At 34.1% G+C, this 18,357-nt stretch overlaps 3 protein-coding genes across 7 annotated transcripts; 2 read left to right on the top strand and 1 right to left on the bottom strand.

The window, feature by feature from the left end:
• The first annotated feature begins 2,524 nt into the window (after positions 1-2,524).
• LOC128196334 (uncharacterized) lies at positions 2,525-8,578 on the top strand. 4 transcript variants are annotated; one of them, XR_008248536.1, is made up of 3 exons: positions 5,813-7,558; positions 7,943-8,045; positions 8,555-8,578. XR_008248536.1 is itself a non-coding variant. In XM_052876882.1 (2 exons), the coding sequence occupies exon 2, from the start codon at positions 5,813-5,815 to the stop codon at positions 6,797-6,799; it is 987 nt and encodes a 328-aa protein (XP_052732842.1). In that variant the 5' UTR covers positions 2,525-2,683; positions 5,213-5,812; the 3' UTR covers positions 6,800-7,478. The 4 variants fall into 4 exon arrangements, 2 of the variants coding, with proteins under 2 accessions (XP_052732842.1, XP_052732843.1); XR_008248535.1 differs by lacking the exon at positions 8,555-8,578 and having other exon boundaries at positions 5,813-6,897; positions 7,518-7,558; positions 7,943-8,016; XM_052876882.1 differs by lacking the exons at positions 7,943-8,045; positions 8,555-8,578 and adding an exon at positions 2,525-2,683 and having other exon boundaries at positions 5,213-7,478.
• Positions 4,079-4,495, bottom strand: LOC128196335 (uncharacterized mitochondrial protein AtMg00820-like). Its single transcript, XM_052876884.1, has one exon. It carries the CDS (start codon positions 4,493-4,495, stop codon positions 4,079-4,081), a length of 417 nt encoding a protein of 138 aa, XP_052732844.1.
• Positions 8,579-13,501: 4,923 nt separating the features above from the next.
• LOC108331170 (putative transcription factor bHLH041) lies at positions 13,502-17,934 on the top strand. Of its 2 annotated transcripts, none has more exons than XM_052876881.1 (8): positions 13,502-13,767; positions 14,495-14,617; positions 14,733-14,838; positions 14,926-14,940; positions 15,062-15,124; positions 15,213-15,869; positions 16,081-16,473; positions 17,621-17,934. In XM_052876881.1, exons 1-8 carry the CDS (start codon positions 13,526-13,528, stop codon positions 17,699-17,701), a joined length of 1,680 nt encoding a protein of 559 aa, XP_052732841.1. In that variant the 5' UTR covers positions 13,502-13,525; the 3' UTR covers positions 17,702-17,934. The 2 variants fall into 2 exon arrangements, with proteins under 2 accessions (XP_052732841.1, XP_017421300.1); XM_017565811.2 differs by lacking the exon at positions 13,502-13,767 and adding an exon at positions 13,806-14,390 and having other exon boundaries at positions 17,621-17,932.
• The last annotated feature ends 423 nt before the right edge of the window (positions 17,935-18,357 follow it).

The raw sequence follows: 18,357 nt of genomic DNA on the forward strand, positions 1-18,357 counted from the left end.
TTCAATGCAAATTAACTTATTGATTAATTTTAAGTGGTTCACGTTATGTGTACGTATACAATAAAGAACAAAATAATATTAAGATGTCTTAGATTGATTTTCTATGGATTGTTTTGCATGTTTTCTTGATTAATAATATTTTTTCAATATTATTCATTACATTCTTTCAAGAAACATTATAAGAAGTTGAATAACACTTTGATTATTCATCTTTTGATAAAATCTTTATGTTAGACATCAATCTACATATTTTACATTTTAGTAAAGTTGTTTGTTTTACTCTTTAATTTTAATTTTTGAATACTTCTCACTAAAGTTGATTTATTGGAAACCTCTATGAATAGTTTTTTTAATATCTTGTAAGGTGTATTTTAGAAATAGGTTTCTACATTTATATAAGTTGTATATTTGGAGACTTGCTAAAAAGATATTTCATATCTTTTATGATTACAAGTGTTAAGAAATAGACTTTAACGTTAACTCAATTTCACAAAATCGACTTATAAAGTAATGTTTGCACCCACATATATATTATAAACTGATTTTATCTCTAGTCGATATGAGATTTTCAACAACATGTATTGCACATGTTGTAATATGAATTTGAAAAAAAAAAGTTTATCTAAAATCAAGTATATTGACATTAGATATACGATGAGGTAATTCGAACCAATCTAAAAATTAGGACAAAATTATTAATGATGTCAATAAAAGAATAGTCCACTAATATAAGATTGTAATGAAGTGTATTAGAATGATTAGAGCACAAGAATCTACATTTAGATATTGGTTAATTGTTTTTACTACAACAATGTTTCTTTCTTATTATCTTGGTAGGGCTTCATTTTTCAAAAAAACTTTTTCATTTTGATAGTCTATCAATATATCTAATGTCTTTGGTAAAGTGATTATTGTATCACTACCTAAGTGTCAACTTTCATTTATTTCATTATTATAGAATCTTGAGTAGTCCAAAATCAACGTTGCTTAATAAAATTTTAAAAAATATCATTTTTAAAACCAACATCAATTTTATGGATATAAAATAAAAATATATAAATATATAAAATCAAATTCCAAACCATTTTTTAATATTTTTCTTATTAATAACTATATTTTGATCACTTGATTTAAAAAAAAATCAAATAAAATTCATTAATAATATTAATAATTACTAACATGTATCTGCAAGTTAAATATAATGATATTTTATACATACGTCATCAATAAAGTGGTATATAAAATATTAATACATATTATCCGCGAGTATCTATAATGAACTTTACCAATAAATATCTACATATGACTTTTTTTTGTCATCTTCTAAAAGAACTTTAAATAAGATAACAATTAATTTAATAAAAACCTTTATTAATTTTAATAAACTTGACACAATAGAAAATGTCATTATATATATATATATATATTAAAATTTTCTAAAACTTACTTTTTAAACATAAAGATTATTCTACACACAATACTTTTTTTTCTTACTTTTCTAGACATTGTTCATTTTTGTAGTTTATAGGAATTATCTCCAGGAACGTCCCCGGCTCTAATCTTATTACTACTGTATATGTAACATAAGAAAGTATGAATAGTATTGTGATGAATTAAAAGTATTTTAATTTTTCTTCAGATAGAAGTATTTTAATTTTATTATAATAGTAAAATAATATAATATTTAAAAATTATCTTATGAATTCGAATATTCATATTAATATATTATTATAATGAGTTGTTAGTATATCATATGGTATCTCCCATCAAATGCAACTCTAACAACTCTACTAGGGTTATCATATTGTTGATATTTTATGGGGTCATAATGGTGAAATTTTTAGATGAATTATATTTTAATACCCTTTACCAACAAAACACTCCTTAATAGTTTTATTTTAACAATATATATATTAACAATTTAATTTAAAAAAATATCATTAAAAGATCAATATAATACTAATAAATTGTCAAAGTATTTATTTTTAGATAACTTTGATACTTACATTAGAGTTGTTTCTGCACTCTATATTCATTATCACTATAGTTTTTAATCATTAATAATAAATATATTAAATAAGGATAATTGGATTGTTCCAACAGGATTATCGATAGTTGTAAGGTTGAATTAACTTTGTTTAGGATTAGAAGTTGGCCATTAATGCTATGGAAAATTTTAATATTGTAACTTGAAATATTGTGTAACATAAGGGAATATCTTGTTTCCTTTGTGAAGCTTACATAAGAAAGATAATTAATGTTTTTGGGCAATAAGTTAACTTTTGTTAGTTGAAACTACACACCTAATTGTCTTAGAGATAGTTTTCTTTCGTAACATAATTAGTTTACCTATATTTCTGTTCGTACAATTTTGGCTTTATGGATATTTTATTTCTTCCCTCATGATTTTGTTTGCATGTTGATAAAAGGTTTGTATTAAAGTTGGCCCTGCACTGTGCAATTAATTGTGCGGCCCAGCCCATTTGGAATTGCATCCGGGTAGGCTTAAGGCAGAAAAGAAAAGCCACGCAAGCAGAGTTGCGTGATATGAGCACAAGAAGAGAGAGAACGGAGCGTTTTGGAAGCTCCTTCAACCTGGGGCGTCGTCCGTTCAAGCTGGTGGTTCCGGAGGCAGCGGTTGGCGACGGTGAAGAAAGCAAAGATGGAGAGCGCGTCAAAAGAGGTAAGAAAAACCTAGCCTTTTTCTCATTATGTGAATTTCTGAAAAAATATTCTGATACAGACTGAATGTAATGTTATGCTTCTTAGTATTAACAGAGGAAAAAGGGGAGAGCTCTCTTTATAGAGCTCTTGTCAGAACAATCATTAAAAGCATAAGGAAACAGTAAAACCTAACAAACATTAAAGCTAACTAACTGAAACAGAAAGGGGTTATTGTCTTTATGACAGTAACCAATTTCATTCCCAATAGCCTCCCCTCAAGCTGGACGGTGGATAGTCATCAGTCCAAGCTTGGGAAGAATGGATCTAAATCTGACGCGATGGGGAAACTTCGTGAAGATGTCGGCCAGCTGTTCGTCGGAGCGCACGGGAAGGAGGTTGAGAAGACGTTCCTGAATCTTTTCACGGACAACATGGCAGTCAAGCTCAATATGTTTGGTCCTTTCATGAAAGCTCTGGTTGTGAGCTATGTGCCTTGCTGACTTATTGTCGCAATACAGGGCAGGAGTTCCTGATTCTTCAACTTGAAGATCTTGTAGGAGGTAACTGAGCCACTGTATCTCGCATACAGTGGCTGCAAGGGCTCTATACTCAGCTTCAGTAGAGGATCTGGAGACAGTTCTCTGCTTCTTAGATTTCCAGGAAATAAGAGAAGATCCAAGGAAGATACAGAACCTTGTTGTGGATCTTCTGGTGTTGGGGCATGTTGCCCAATCAGAGTCACTGAATGCCTTTAGCTGCATAGGAGAATCAGCAGGAAAAAATAACCCTTCAGAGGGTTTAGATTTAATGTACCTGAGAATATGTTGGATGGCCCGATAATGATAGTCAGTAGGTGATTGAACAAATTGATTAAGCAAATTAATTGAAAAGCACAGGTCAGGTCTTGTATTTGAAAGGTATAGCAACTTCCCTATTAGCCTTCTGTAAGGACCTGGATCATCCATGTAGCTGTCCAATTTATATAGGGAGCTTGTGTCACTAAGGAAAGGAGTAGTCGAAGGCTTACAGCCCAACATTCCCGTTTCCTCCAATATATCTAAGGCATATTTCCTTTGACATAGATGAATGCCCTTTTTAGATCTGGCTACTTCCAGTCCTAAGAAATATTTCAGTTCACCTAGGTTCTTTATTCGAAACCTGTTGTGGAGAAGCTCTTTTATGGAGTTAATTTCCATCATAGAATTCCCTGTTAATACAATATCATCCACATATACAAGGAGAGCAGTAAAGCTTGTAGGTGTTTTTATAGTAAATAAAGAATGATCAGATTTAGATTGAACAAATTTGGCAGTTAATAGGAAGGAAGAAAGCTTTTCAAACCATTGTCTGCTTGCTTGCTTCAAGCCATACAAAGATTTGGTTAATTTGCAAACCTGTCCTTTATTGTGTACGTTTAATCCTGGGGTGGATCCATGTAGACCTCTTCATTAAGGTCTCCATGCAGAAAGGCATTATCAACATCCAGTTGATGTAGAAACCAGTTGTTGGAGGCTGCTAGGGCAATTAGCAATCTGACCGTAGTGAGCTTGGCAACAGGGGAAAAGGTGTCAAGGTAGTCAATGCCCTCCTGCTGGGTATAGCCTTTAGCCACCAGGCGAGCTTTGTACCTTTCAATGCTGCCATCAGCCTTGAACTTCGTTTTATACACCCATTTGCACCCTATTGTCGCTTTCCCTGGAGGCAGCTGGGTTATAACCCATGTATCATTGTCCTGCAGAGCCTTAATTTCTCTCTGCATAGCCTCCACCCATTCAGTCATCCCTTTTGCTTCACTGTAAGATTTTGGTTCCTTGGTTCCAATAACAGTCATACTGTATTTTAAATGTTTATCTGAAAGGTTATCACAGCACAACAAATCAGATATAGGGTAGGGAGTCTTAAAACAATTTTTAACAGATGAGGATTGATTCACCTGATGAACATAATCTTTCAGGTATGTAGGAGTTCTTCTAGGTCTGTTAGACCTTCTGTTTCCCTGACTTTCATGGCTGTCTCCTGCTTCATCACTGTCATTACTGTCATCTTCAGTCTCAGAGAACCGTTCTCCTGGCTGTTCCTCCACAGGAGAATCCGTAATATCTAACTCATCCTGCCTTTCATCACCAGTGGGACACTGGTGTTACCAATAAGGAGTATTGGTAAATCTTGAAGAAATTTGTTTTGATGATGCTACAAGAAGTTTTAGTTGAAGAAGATATTAGAATTAGTTAAAAGCAATTTGTAGAAATTAAATGTAGTAGGAAATTCTTGTAAACCTTGTAAACTTGCATTTTTAACTGCAATAATCGATTATGGAATGGCAATAATCGATTATCACAGAGTCATACAGGAATAATCGATTATTACTTCATATAATCGATTATCACATTTTGAAAACCCTGTAACGGACTTAAATAATCGATTATCACTTACAATAATCGATTATTCGTGGCAGTTGAGACTTAACCTTAGATATTCAGAACAGCTAGCTATATATTGGGTTTCTGTGAAGATCAATAGCAACGTTGTTGAACAGAAGCTCTTGCAGAATACTGTTTGTCAAAGGAAGTTCTCAGAAGCTATAGTTCAAGTTCCCTTGCTTGGTCTCGTGAACAGGAGAGGCTCGCGTGTCGTGTGTCGATTGTCGGAGCAAGCTCTCTTCGAGTTAGCAAGGTGCTCTGCCTGGTCTCGTGAATAGGAGAAGATCGCGTTTCGTTTGTCGATAGTCGGAGCGGTTCTCTTCGAGTTGGCAGAGTGTTCTTCTTCCGGTTCGTTCGTCGAAGGAAGGTTTATTTATCTGCTTTATTAACTATTTGTTGTAATCTGTGAAACATCTTTTTAGTGGAATTGTTAATCACTTTTTATAGTGATTAACGACTGGACGTAGATTCTTTTGATTCGAACCAGGATAAAAATCCAGTGTATCAATTTTTCTACTCTCTATACTCTTTACCTTTTACGCATGTTAATTGTTTGATTAATTTTCTCTAAGAAAATTGTTTTTCTAAAACGAACCATCAAAACTTGATTTGTGACCGTAACACGCTTTCCGAATATTTTATTCCGCTGCGCAACTCTATAACGGTACCGATTGTTCCAACAATTGGTATCAGAGCTTGCTTTGATATTTTTTCAAATTCTTTCGAAAATGGCCGGTCATCAAAATCAAGTATATGCCGAGGGTGCTTCCATCAACAGACCACCACTCTTTACTGGTGATAACTATGCATTCTGGAAAGTCAGAATGAAAATTTTTATGGGGTCTGTTGACAGAGGCATCTGGGAAGCTGTGCTAAATGGTCCCTATATTCCTAAAAGAACTGTTGATGGTGTAGAAGTAGAAAAACCATACTTTAACTGGACTCCTGAGGAAAATAGAAGAGCCCAATTTGATATTAAGGCTCGTAATATTATTTCATCTGCTGTTGTACTTGATGAATTTTATAGAATTTCAATATGTAAGACAACACAGGAAATGTGGGAGGTCCTCAGAGTCACACATGAGGGTACAGACGACGTGAAACGTGCAAGGAAGAATACACTCATCCAGGAGTATGAGATGTTCAGAATGCAACCTGGAGAACCAATTTCTGATGTCCAGAAGCGTTTCACTCACATTGTGAACCACCTAACAGGTTTAGGTAAGACTTTTGACACTGATGAATTGAATGTGAAAATTTTGAAATCATTAGACAGGTCTTGGCAACCAAAGGTGACTGCCATCTCGGAGTCTCAAAACCTCACTCAGATGTCAACGGCGATTCTCTTTGGAAAGCTTCGTGAGCATGAGCTTGAGCTGAAAAGATTAACTACAGAAGAGGATCAAGGCAAAAGAAAGACACTTGCCTTCAAATCTGAAATTTCAAAAGGAAAAAGTTATAAGAGAATTGAGGATGATGATTCCGATAACGATGAGGAAAACATGAGTCTTATGATTAAGAAGTTTGCTAAATTTATGAAAGCAAAGGGAAAAGACAAATACCGTGGAGAAAGGAAAGAAAATCAAGGATCTCCATCAAGCGTTAAATGTTATGGATGTGGAGAAAGAGGACATATGAAGACTGATTGTCCTAATAATAGGAAAAGTGAAGAAAAGAAGGAGAGAAAATTTCAAAGAAGAAGAAAGCTTACATAGCTTGGGAAGACAATGCTTCTAGTTCTTCAAGTTCAAGCAATTCAGATGAAGAAGCTAATTTGTGCTTAATGGCAGACTCAGAAGATGCAGGAAGCCAAGTAAGTGATTCTAGCTTAGAGTCAAGTGATGAATTTGATTTACAAAAGACATTTCTTGATTTGTTAAATGAATCTGAAAAACTTGATGTTGCTCATAAAAAGTTAAAGAAAGAGCATAATGAATTGAAATTGAAGTATGAAAAAGTACTAGATGACGAAGTTGTTTTGAGAAACAAAGTTAGTAATCTAGAAACTAAGTTATCTGAATCTGATGTTGTTGTACAACCTGTTGAATGTTTATCGTGTAAAAGTCATATGTTTGATATTGACATTCTTGAGAATTTACTTGCAAAGGCAACTAAGTCTAAGTCACATGCCAAAACAAACTTTGAGAGAAGCAATGCTAGAAGTGGAAACACGCATTTACACAAAAAGTCTAAAGTGATAAGAACTCGTAGGGTATGGGTTGAAAAAGGAATTGTGTCTTATAGAAACCCAAATGTTGTCACATGCTTTTATTGTATGAAAAAGGGGCACACTTCTAACAAATGTAGAATTAAACATTTTGATGTTCCAAATGGAAAATATGCTTGGATTCCTGTTATAAAGTAAATTGTCTCTAATCTTAAAGGACCCAAATGAGATTATGGGGACCAAAACTCTATTGTTTGGTTTTGCAGGTTAATTTTTCAAAAGGAAAAGAAGACTCTATGGTATCCTGGTATTTTTTTAAGAGCTTTGAAATGATTTATGAATGTTAGATGTGTCTTAAAGTTGAAAATTTGGCCCAAATTTGTGTTTTTCGGAAATTAACGTAAATAATCGATTACCAAAGGTAATAATCGATTATCTCGTCCTCAAAAATTTGGATTTTAACATTTTGGCTCGCACATAATCGATTATTTAAAGTAATAATCGATTATCTTAAGTCACAGCGTAAAAAAAAAAAAAAAAAAAAACTTTTTTTTTTTGGAGACTGTTTTGTTGTTTACTTGCCATTTCATCTATGTTATAATTTTGTCTGTTATGTGTCTTCTTATAATGTAATCTTTATTTTCATAAATAAAATGATCTCTTGATCATATGCATCCTTTGTTTAATTGAGGGGGAGATCATATTTAGGGGGAGCCTTTAACATCCGGTCTTTTTGCTTCTGATCAAAAAGGGGGAGAAGAATAATACAAGGGGAGAAGTATAAATTATTACAGGTATTGCTAACCTTGTTGTTTGTTAGCTTGTATGTTTTGTAGGTAAGCCAAACTTGCTTTTAAAATTGAATTTTTGATCATCATAAAAAAGGGGGAGATTGTTACCAATAAGGAGTATTGGTAAATCTTGAAGAAATTTGTTTTGATGATGCTACAAGAAGTTTTAGTTGAAGAAGATATTAGAATTAGTTAAAAGCAATTTGTAGAAATTAAATGTAGTAGGAAATTCTTGTAAACCTTGTAAACTTGCATTTTTAACTGCAATAATCGATTATGGAATGGCAATAATCGATTATCACAGAGTCATACAGGAATAATCGATTATTACTTCATATAATCGATTATCACATTTTGAAAACCCTGTAACGGACTTAAATAATCGATTATCACTTACAATAATCGATTATTCGTGGCAGTTGAGACTTAACCTTAGATATTCAGAACAGCTAGCTATATATTGGGTTTCTGTGAAGATCAATAGCAACGTTGTTGAACAGAAGCTCTTGCAGAATACTGTTTGTCAGAGGAAGTTCTCAGAAGCTATAGTTCAAGTTCCCTTGCTTGGTCTCGTGAACAGGAGAGGCTCGCGTGTCGTGTGTCGATTGTCGGAGCAAGCTCTCTTCGAGTTAGCAAGGTGCTCTGCCTGGTCTCGTGAATAGGAGAAGCTCGCGTTTCGTTTGTCGATAGTCGGAGCGGTTCTCTTCGAGTTGGCAGAGTGTTCTTCTTTCGGTTCGTTCGTCGAAGGAAGGTTTATTTATCTGCTTTATTAACTATTTGTTGTAATCTGTGAAACATCTTTTTAGTGGAATTGTTAATCACTTTTTATAGTGATTAACGACTGGACGTAGATTCTTTTGATTCGAACCAGGATAAAAATCCAGTGTATCAATTTTTCTACTCTCTATACTCTTTACCTTTTACGCATGTTAACTGTTTGATTAATTTTCTCTAAGAAAATTGTTTTTCTAAAACGAACCATCAAAACTTGATTTGTGACCGTAACACGCTTTCCGAATATTTTATTCCGCTGCGCAACTCTATAACGGTACCGATTGTTCCAACAACTGGTCCTTTAGAAGGTCATTTATAGTCTCAGCTTTGTCCCTTGCACCATTGCATTCTGCTCTACTGTCATGCACCTCTTTGTAGGGAAAAATGTCTTCATGAAAAATGACATTTCTACTTATAAAAAGCTCCTTGGTATTTATGTCCAGCACAATGTAACCTTTCACACCATATTTGTATCCTAAAAAAATTCCCTTTCTAGCTCTAGGGTCGAGTTTGCTTCTATTAGTTTCAAGGGTTGAGGCAAAACATAAGCTGCCAAAAGTCTTGAGATCTAAATAAGTGGGAGGTATTTTGTAGAGGAGTTCATGAGGCGTTTTATGGTTAAGAATCATGGTAGGTAGTCTATTTATAAGATAGACAGCATGGCCAACAGCATAAGACCAGTAGGCATTGGGTAGATTGGATTGAAAAAGAAGGCCACGGGCAACATTTAAAATATGTTGGTGTTTTCTTTCAACAACAGAGTTTTGTTCCGGGGTCTCAACACAACTCTTTTGGTGATTGATCCCATGTTTATTATAAAAATCCTCACAATTGAATTCAGGTCCATTATCAAACCTTATGGTTTTGATTAATTTGTCAAACTGATTTTTAACTTTGATGACAAAATTTTGCAGTAACTCCCTAGTTTGACCCTTATTGTTCATTAGAAAAATCCATGTGTGCCTACTGTAATCATCCACAATAGTGAGAAAATACTTATGGCCATGAACAGAAACAGTATTAAGAGGACCCCAAATATCACAGTGAACAATTTCAAAGCAATCAGTGGTGACAGAAACACTCTTAGGAAAAGATAACTTTCGTTGCTTAGCATAGTGGCAAGTGTCACAAACAATATTAGTGTCAGCCTTAACATAGGGAAAAGTTTCACATATGAATTTCATAACCCTGTTTCCAGGGTGGCCTAATCTATAGTGCCACAAGTTTACATCAAGATTCTTAAAAGAGAAAACAGTCTTAACAGTATATCTTTGATCAGATTTAGGAAAAGCTTGTAGATAATAGAGGCCCTTCCAAGAGTTAGCACATCCAATCATCTTCAATGTATGATTCTCCTTTATCTGGCAGGTCTTAGAGGAAAAAGTCAGACTGCAATCTAAGTCTTTAATGAGACTTTGAACAGAAATTAAATTGAAGCAAAATTCAGGTATATAGAGAACATTAAAAATAATAAAATCCTTGGAAAATTGTACAGTTCCAGCATGTTCAGCAGTTAAAATAGCATTGTTTGGCAGTTTTACTGAAATAGGTTTAATCTTATGAAAAGAGACAAAGTTTGTCCTATCATGTGTCACATGATCTGTGGCACCAGTGTCTATAATCCATGAAAGGGTACCTTGTTTATGTTGGGTGTCACTTCTCTGAACTTGATTAACTTTGTGAGGAGGTTCATCCATTTTGTCCATCATCCTGAGGAGTTTTTGCACCTGTTCAGCAGTGAAGGGGGGCAAAATATTACCATTACTTGTTTGATGTGTGCTCTGAACTCCTTCAGGTTCAGTGCTGGTTTGGCATGCATTTGCAGAGCCCCAGTCAGTCCTCTTGTCTTGGTTACTGTCACCCTTCTTGTACCAAGGAGGGTATCCATGCTTAGAATAGCACTCATCTATAGTGTGATTCATCTTGTTGCAAAAGGAGCATTGTTTCCCATGATTGGGATTTCTGCCCCTTCCTCTGCCACGAAAACCAGATCCCCTTCCTTGGCCCTTCCATTGGTTGTTCTTATCAGTTGTATTTGCCAGATTTTTGACTTCGGGAGAGCTGTGCTTCTCTTGTCTCTCCTGCTGCATAATGAGAGAGAAAACCCGATTGATATTGGGTAGAGGATCCATTAGAAGGATCTGTGTCTTGACTGTACTGTAAGAGTCGTTTAACCCCTTCAAGAAACATATCACATGCTCCATCTCCCTGTATTTTAAGAAGATTCTTGAAAGATTACAACTACAGGGAACTTTACATGTGCAACTAGGAATGGGTCTTAGAAATTCCAACTCTTCCCATAGGATTTTCAGATCAGTAAAGTATTGACTCACTCCCCTTTCTCCCTGTTTGATAGAGTGTATATCCTGTAGCAGGTCAGAAATCTTGAAATAATCTCCTTTGGAGAATCTTTCTTTCAGTTCATCCCATAATTCCTTGGCCTCTTCAACATATATGACACTTTCAGCAATCTGTGGGGAGAGAGTCTTTGTTATCCAGGACAAGATCATCACATTACATCTTTCCCATGCATCAAACAGTGCATCAGTTTTCTGGGGTTTCTTTATGGACCCATCAATAAACTTGGTTTTATTCTTGGAGAGCAAGGCTCTCCTCATACTTCTGCTCCATGAAGAGTAATTACTCTCGTTCAAAGTCTGTGCAATGAGGGTGAGACCCGGGTTCTCACCTGGGTGCAGATAATAGGGGCTGGATGGGTTGGTGGTGTCTTCCATAAAAAAAAACAGAAACAACCCAAGAAGATACCAAGAATAGAATCAGAGGTGCAAGGCAGCAGAGCAGGTACTAGACCTGCTCTGATACCATATTAAAGTTGGCCCTGCACTGTGCAATTAATTGTGCGGCCTAGCCCATTTGGAATTGCATCCGGGTAGGCTTAAGGCAGAAAAGAAAAGCCACGCAAGCAGAGTTGCGTGATATGAGCACAAGAAGAGAGAGAACGGAGCGTTCTGGAAGCTCCTTCAACCTGGGGCGTCGTCCGTTCAAGCTGGTGGTTTCGGAGGCAGCGGTTGGCGACGGTGAAGAAAGCAAAGATGGAGAGCGCGTCAAAAGAGGTAAGAAAAACCTAGCCTTTTTCTCATTATGTGAATTTCTGGAAAAATATTCTGATACAGACTGAATGTAATGTTATGCTTCTTAGTATTAACAGAGGAAAAAGGGGAGAGCTCTCTTTATAGAGCTCTTGTCAGAACAATCATTAAAAGCATAAGGAAACAGTAAAACCTAACAAACATTAAAGCTAACTAACTGAAACAGAAAGGGGTTACTGTCATTCCCAATAGTTTGTGTTTGTCTCTATTTCTATTATTTTAAAAATATACACTTTTTTTTTTATTTTTTAGTAAACAAATTTTTATCTATTTCTAATGTAAGTAATTATTTAAAATTTATTTATTTCAAGAATACGTATTTTAAATTTAACTCAAATGATACTTTGTATTTTTTTTTTCACCATTTTATTTCTTATAAATTACACCTCTGTTATATATTATTGCATGCAAAAAATATAACTTTAATTGTATATGTTATTTCAAAAATGTGTCTTTTTATGTTATTTCGTATGTGTTAGTTGATTAAATCCTTTTAATTCACTCACTTATTTATCTTATCAGGTTTCAATTTTATTCTCTACTTTTTTAATTATTAACTGATCAACTAACTAGGTCAAACATTATTCAGAGACCAGTAGAAATTTTTTTTTAGTTATTTATTTTTTTGTCTTTCTCGGCATTGTGAAGAATAAGCTGATTTAGTAATGTGTATCCCAAATATAGTATTATGGACCACACCAATGGTAGTTGCAGAATCTTGCATACATTCAAGATTAATCAAACGTGGCTGCTGGATTCTATAACTCACACATGAATATTAAAAATAGTCAATTGAAGATCAATAACTTAAGTACTAACATTACCACTTAATCCACGTATGTGAACAAATAAAATAGATTTTTCGTTTATTGCTAAATAATAGAGTGGCAAAATAAATAAATAATTTAGGAGAGTTACAAGTTGATGCAGCGACTTAGTACAAATTAAACTAAAAAAATCAGAGTCAAAGTTACAATATTATTGGTAAACAAATAGGTTAATTTAGTTGTCTCTTTTGAGAACTTGTTTAATCACACACATCATAGTGAATGAGTGGATGTTATATTTTAATAAAGTGCAAACAAACAAGTATTTATCAAAAGGTTGTTAGTACAAATAATTTAACACTTAAGTTCATTAATTAAAAACTAAGATTTTGAATCTTTCATTTATATATAAAAATTAATATATATTATTTTAAAATGAGTTTATGGGTAAGAAAAAATTAACGTCTATTTTCTATTAAATATATATTATCTTAAAATGAGTTTATAAGGGTAAGAAAAAATTAAATATCACGTCTATTTTCTATATTAATTATAATTATAATTAGTATAAGAATACCATTACATTCATTTTTTATATATGTTATAATTAAGTTGGTATGAAAAAAAAGTTATTTTATGAAATAATCGTTGTATAATTATTTTAATTTAACCAATAGCTTTAAGTTTAGGATTTAGGGTTGGAGAAAAATTATGTTGTGAAAGCATTATTGTCCTTGTCTGTGTAATTTAGAGAGAAGCTTCTTGTTCTAAACATACATATGTGGCCTAAAAGGAAGCAAATATAAAACTGTATATAGAAATTTCAAAAGAAATGTGGAAAGAAACGCCGTGCCTTCCAGCCTTGACTAATTTTCAAAGCATTCAAGCATCGACTTTGACTTTACTACTTTTCCACCATTTCCTTCCTACTCTACTTTTCTTTCATCCTTTCGCTTTCCATCTCAACGTCATCTTCCTTCTTCCTGTCTTCTTCTCTCAGTTCAGTGTTTCAGACACTACTTTTCAAACTCTAACTTCCCAGCAACAGCTCCATATTGTTTTTCCTACGTGCAGGTGCTGCTTTTATTTCTTTTCTTTTTTCCGGAAACTCTACTTTTATCTATTTTCTCCTCCATGCATTTGGGTTTCACATTTCTTATCATCATGTCTCTTCTGATAAACATTTCCTCGTAGTGGTATCAACCAACTTTAGTACTTTTCAAAACCCTTTCTTTCTCTCTTTGATTCTTTCTTTCTTTCTTTCACACGTGAAATAAATACACATCTTGAAATTTTCAATGGATAATTATTTATGAGGTTTGAAAATTATTTTGTCTCCCAATCCTAGCTAGCATCATTGTTCATACATTCTAGTATTGTATCTCTGATTTTTTATTTGTTTATTTTGCCGATGGAACCAAGCCACTCCCTCACTCATATAGCAGTAGTTTGCATCTCCTAAAAGTAAATTCAAATGGCATATAGAAAGGAGAAGAAAAGTATTACTAGAGGCACAAAACATATTCTCTTCTTTCTCGTGATCATGATGCAAAAGCATTAGCATCAAGCACCATGCACCCCATGGAAAATGTCTTCTCTCTTCCTGTAGCCGCCAGGGCTGATTTTATCCAATTTCTGTTGCAGTCTTTTGGCTGCAGTTACATCTGTCTGTGGGCATATGATTCCATTTCACCCAAGTATATTTATGCATATACACACACATTATTCTATATTTTCATTATAAACATGTCATAGTTCTTATCACAACTTGGTCTGATCTTTTCTTTTCTGGCAAAAATAGTCGTTTGTGCTTCTTGGATGGTATCTACAATGTAAGAAACGACCAACCAGGCTCTAGTTTGGGGACTGTGGCACAACAACTTTTCAGACAGTTCAGGACTTTAACATTTGATGTTAATGATGAGTAAGTGTTCCATTACTTTTAACGCAAATCGACATATTTATTTGCATTTGAATGCAATAAATATAGACAATTTGCTTTTAAGAAAAAGGTAAACGTGTGCTTTTGTTTTATTCAGCCGTGTTCCTGGACTAGCTTTTAGGAACCAGCGTCCCTACCTAGAGTTGCAACGATTGGAACTTCTGAGACTTGCATCAACAGAAATACAAACACAATTCTTTCAGGTAATTTATTCTTCTGACGGAAGAGAATTCTCTTCAAAGTTATATTTAAGCATCTTTTTATACTAAGATTAGTTTTTTATTTTGCAGGAGGCGAGGATTAAGGTTCGTCTGTTGTCAAAGAACCTGAAAATACTTTACATTAATTTTGTTTCCTAATGATATTCATGATGAACCAGGGATCTTATAACTGATAATGCTTGTGCCTTATATATATTATTCTCAGAGTGCTGTTTTCATGGGGTGTAACAAAGGAGAAATTGAGCTTGGTTTCTTAAATATGTCCCAAGTAAGAAACTATACGTAATGCCAATTCCATTAACCAGACAAGTATCAATGCTGTATAATTATTTGAATTTTGATTTCTTTCTGTGCAGGTTGACATTCAAACAGCACTTAGGAGTTTGTTTCCTGCAGAATTTTCCACGGGACAGTCCCAGCAAATTGATCAAAACCCTCCCACATCATCTTCATCTTCTTTGAGATCAATATCCACAGGTAGCCCTGAATACTCATCTCTTCTGTTCAGTATTCCAGGCACTTCTCAATCCCACTTCCCTGAGACACTTGGAGGAGCAAGAGTGTCCCCAATGCAGCCAGTGCCAAACACAGCCACTGGTTCTCACCAACAAGCCATTCAAGCACTGGCACAAGCCCCTCTAACCCAATTCCCCACACCAGAAACTGAACATGATGCAATCATGAGAGCAATCCTCCATGTTATATCTCCAACTTCTCATCAGCACCAAAACTTGCCCTTTGCTCCAGTGGTTCATCCAGACGCCAGTGCTTTCCAGAGGTACAGATCAGACATTGGTCCTAATATAGCTTCCAGTATCAGAAAGCAAAGCTTCATGAAGAGATCTTTTGCATTCTTTACAAACTTAAACTTTATGAGAATGAGAGAACGCATTCAAGCAACGTCCCGTCCCACTAATACCCAGCTGCATCATATGATATCAGAGAGAAGAAGGCGTGAGAAACTAAACGAGAATTTCCAAGCACTTAGAGCATTACTTCCTCCGGGAACAAAGGTACTGAACTAATCCATTCTATATTCTTCTATAAGCAATGCTTTCTGCAATTAGCAAAACTCAACACAACCATAGCTATAGGTAATGTTGATTTCTAATCAATCGACCACAAAGTTTGTACACTATATGTGATAATTTAAACTTTGCCAATATTTCATGTGTGGTGTATTCCTATTAAGGCCTTGAATTTTAACATGGTATAATTTGTTAGAAAGATAAAGCGTCTATACTAATAGCAGCAAAGGACACATTGAGCTATCTAATGGCTGAAGTTGATCAACTAAGCAAAAGGAATCAGGGTTTGAAATCACCTTTGCCATCCAAAGAACCTACAACTGAAGAAACCAAGGCTAGATTATCTCCAAATGAAAGATTAAGTGTCCGAGTTTCACATGTACCCGAATCAAGCTCGTCACAGGAGCGAATGGTGGACTTGCAAGTGAATGTGAGAGGACAACTTTCTCAAATTGATCTGTCAATCTGCTTATTGGAATTCCTAAAACAGTGTCTCAACATGAGCTTGGTTTCCATGGACGCAAACACCCACATTGCAGAAGGAAATAATGAAATTCATCAACTAACCTTCAGATTAAGGATTATTCAGGTATGTCAATATTTATCTCTAGAACAATTCATGAAATACTGTACAAAGTTAGAAATAAACGTTATATTAAAACGGAAGCTGTGGTCATGTATAACTTTTGTTTAAAATAGTGGGTTCAACAGACAATACTATAAGTATGAGATTTGGTATATATATAGAGTACACCATTAATACATGTTTACATTGATCATTTTATTTTATCTTACAAAAAACTATATAGCCACACGTGGCTAAAATATACGTGAGGGTGATAGAAAATATATTACATATGAAGTAGTTTTAGTTTATATATATATATATATATATATATATATATATAGTAAAGTACAGAAAGTTTGTTCATGAAAATATAGTAAGGAAGATGATAAGTTTCAAAATGAGTCAGGCATGCAGGACATAAATATTCAAACAAAAGAATGTTTAGTAACCATTTGCACTATGTCAAACTTTTCAAAAGTGGGTGGCGCAGGATAAGTCTATCTCTGCATTATGAGAGTAGAATTATGCATACAAAATCAGAATTAGATGAGAAAAAAAGTGGCGGCTTCTTTTCTGCAGGATCCAAGAACCCCCCTCGATCAGAATTTACAATGATGGAAAAATATATATTTCTTTTTGTTACAATGTTTTAAAGTTAAAACGAAGTAACTTCGAAAGTGCAGTTGATGATAGTGAAGGTGTGGTTTGGTGTGGTTTGTCACCATCTCTGATGTCACAAAATGGCATATTCAATTCAAAAAAGTTGGTTCTATTTTGGCAGCCATCGAACATACGCATGAGTCAGAATGAATATGTTGATAACTTCCATACGTATAAAGTTGCCTCCTAAAAGAAGAAAACTAAACTTGTGGTGATGGTGGTGGCTGTTGGGTGCATTATATTACACAAAACGACTAAATAACGTCACTGTTATAGTATTGTATATTCCAAGTCCCGTTTCAATTTGTTTTCATACAGTCTACAACCAAATAATATACTATACTGTTATATCACATTGCATGTAGTATTTGCCGTCACATGTCGGAAATGACATTAAAACTCACAAAAACAACAAAGTCGCTCTCAAAGACTATGTAGCAGAAGTTTATAATTAGTAGGGACACTTGTTGTTGCTGTGAAGAATAATGAGGTTTTGATGTTTGTGTAGGGAAGTGATTGGGACGAGTGTACCTTCGAGGAAGCAGTGAGAAGAGTGGTTGCTGACTCGGCACAGTACAAAGAGGACTAATAACTTTGACCAAAAACTTCAGCAGTCTTTGTCCATCAAATCCATTCCATTCAACTGTCCTAGTTGTTGTTATATATATGTTGGTTTCATGATTAAATTGGTTTTATTAATTAGGTCTACATATTTATTATAATTTGTATTAGTTTCAGCAGTTGATCTTAGTATTGAATATCCCATTTTTCTCTACTAATTTATCATTACTTCCTTTTTCATTACTGTAGACGTTTTAATAAAAACTATTTTATGATGAGTTGTATCCCTAATATTTAATAAAACTCTGTATGACGTCATTTATCAAAATAATTTAGATGTAAAATTGAAGAATAATTTATGTAATTAGGTAAATGGGGAATTAATAAGAAGTAAAGAAATATATAGGTCGTTTAAATGTAAAACAGAATCCTAAATTGTTATAATGAAATGGCAGTTTTAGTTATGTAAGGGTAATGATTGTGGTTATAATTAAATGGATGCACAGCAACTACTTAGAGTGCCGCCTTTCAAAAACCAACATATAACATAAGTGTTTTATTCCTTATTTTTGTTATAACAAGTGTGTTTTCTCAATTATGGTGTGTAATAAGTTTCACGTTTTTACTTTTTGGTAAATGTTTATTTTCTTTGGCATCTTCTTTATAAACTTTTTTTTCTATTTG

The sequence above is a fragment of the Vigna angularis genome, chromosome 4 (assembly GCF_016808095.1).
Source record: "Vigna angularis cultivar LongXiaoDou No.4 chromosome 4, ASM1680809v1, whole genome shotgun sequence".
Classification (NCBI taxonomy): Eukaryota; Viridiplantae; Streptophyta; class Magnoliopsida; order Fabales; family Fabaceae; genus Vigna; species Vigna angularis.

Coding starts and splice junctions, on each gene's coding strand:
- LOC128196335 (XM_052876884.1), bottom strand. CDS start 4,495: ATGACTGTTATTGGAACCAAGGAACCAAAATCTTACAGTGAAGCAAAA.
- LOC128196334 (XM_052876882.1), top strand. CDS start 5,813: ATGGCCGGTCATCAAAATCAAGTATATGCCGAGGGTGCTTCCATCAAC.
- LOC108331170 (XM_052876881.1), top strand. CDS start 13,526: ATGTGGAAAGAAACGCCGTGCCTTCCAGCCTTGACTAATTTTCAAAGC. Junction 15,870..16,080: donor TACTTCCTCCGGGAACAAAG/GTACTGAACTAA, acceptor ATAATTTGTTAG/AAAGATAAAGCGTCTATACT. Junction 16,474..17,620: donor TCAGATTAAGGATTATTCAG/GTATGTCAATAT, acceptor ATGTTTGTGTAG/GGAAGTGATTGGGACGAGTG.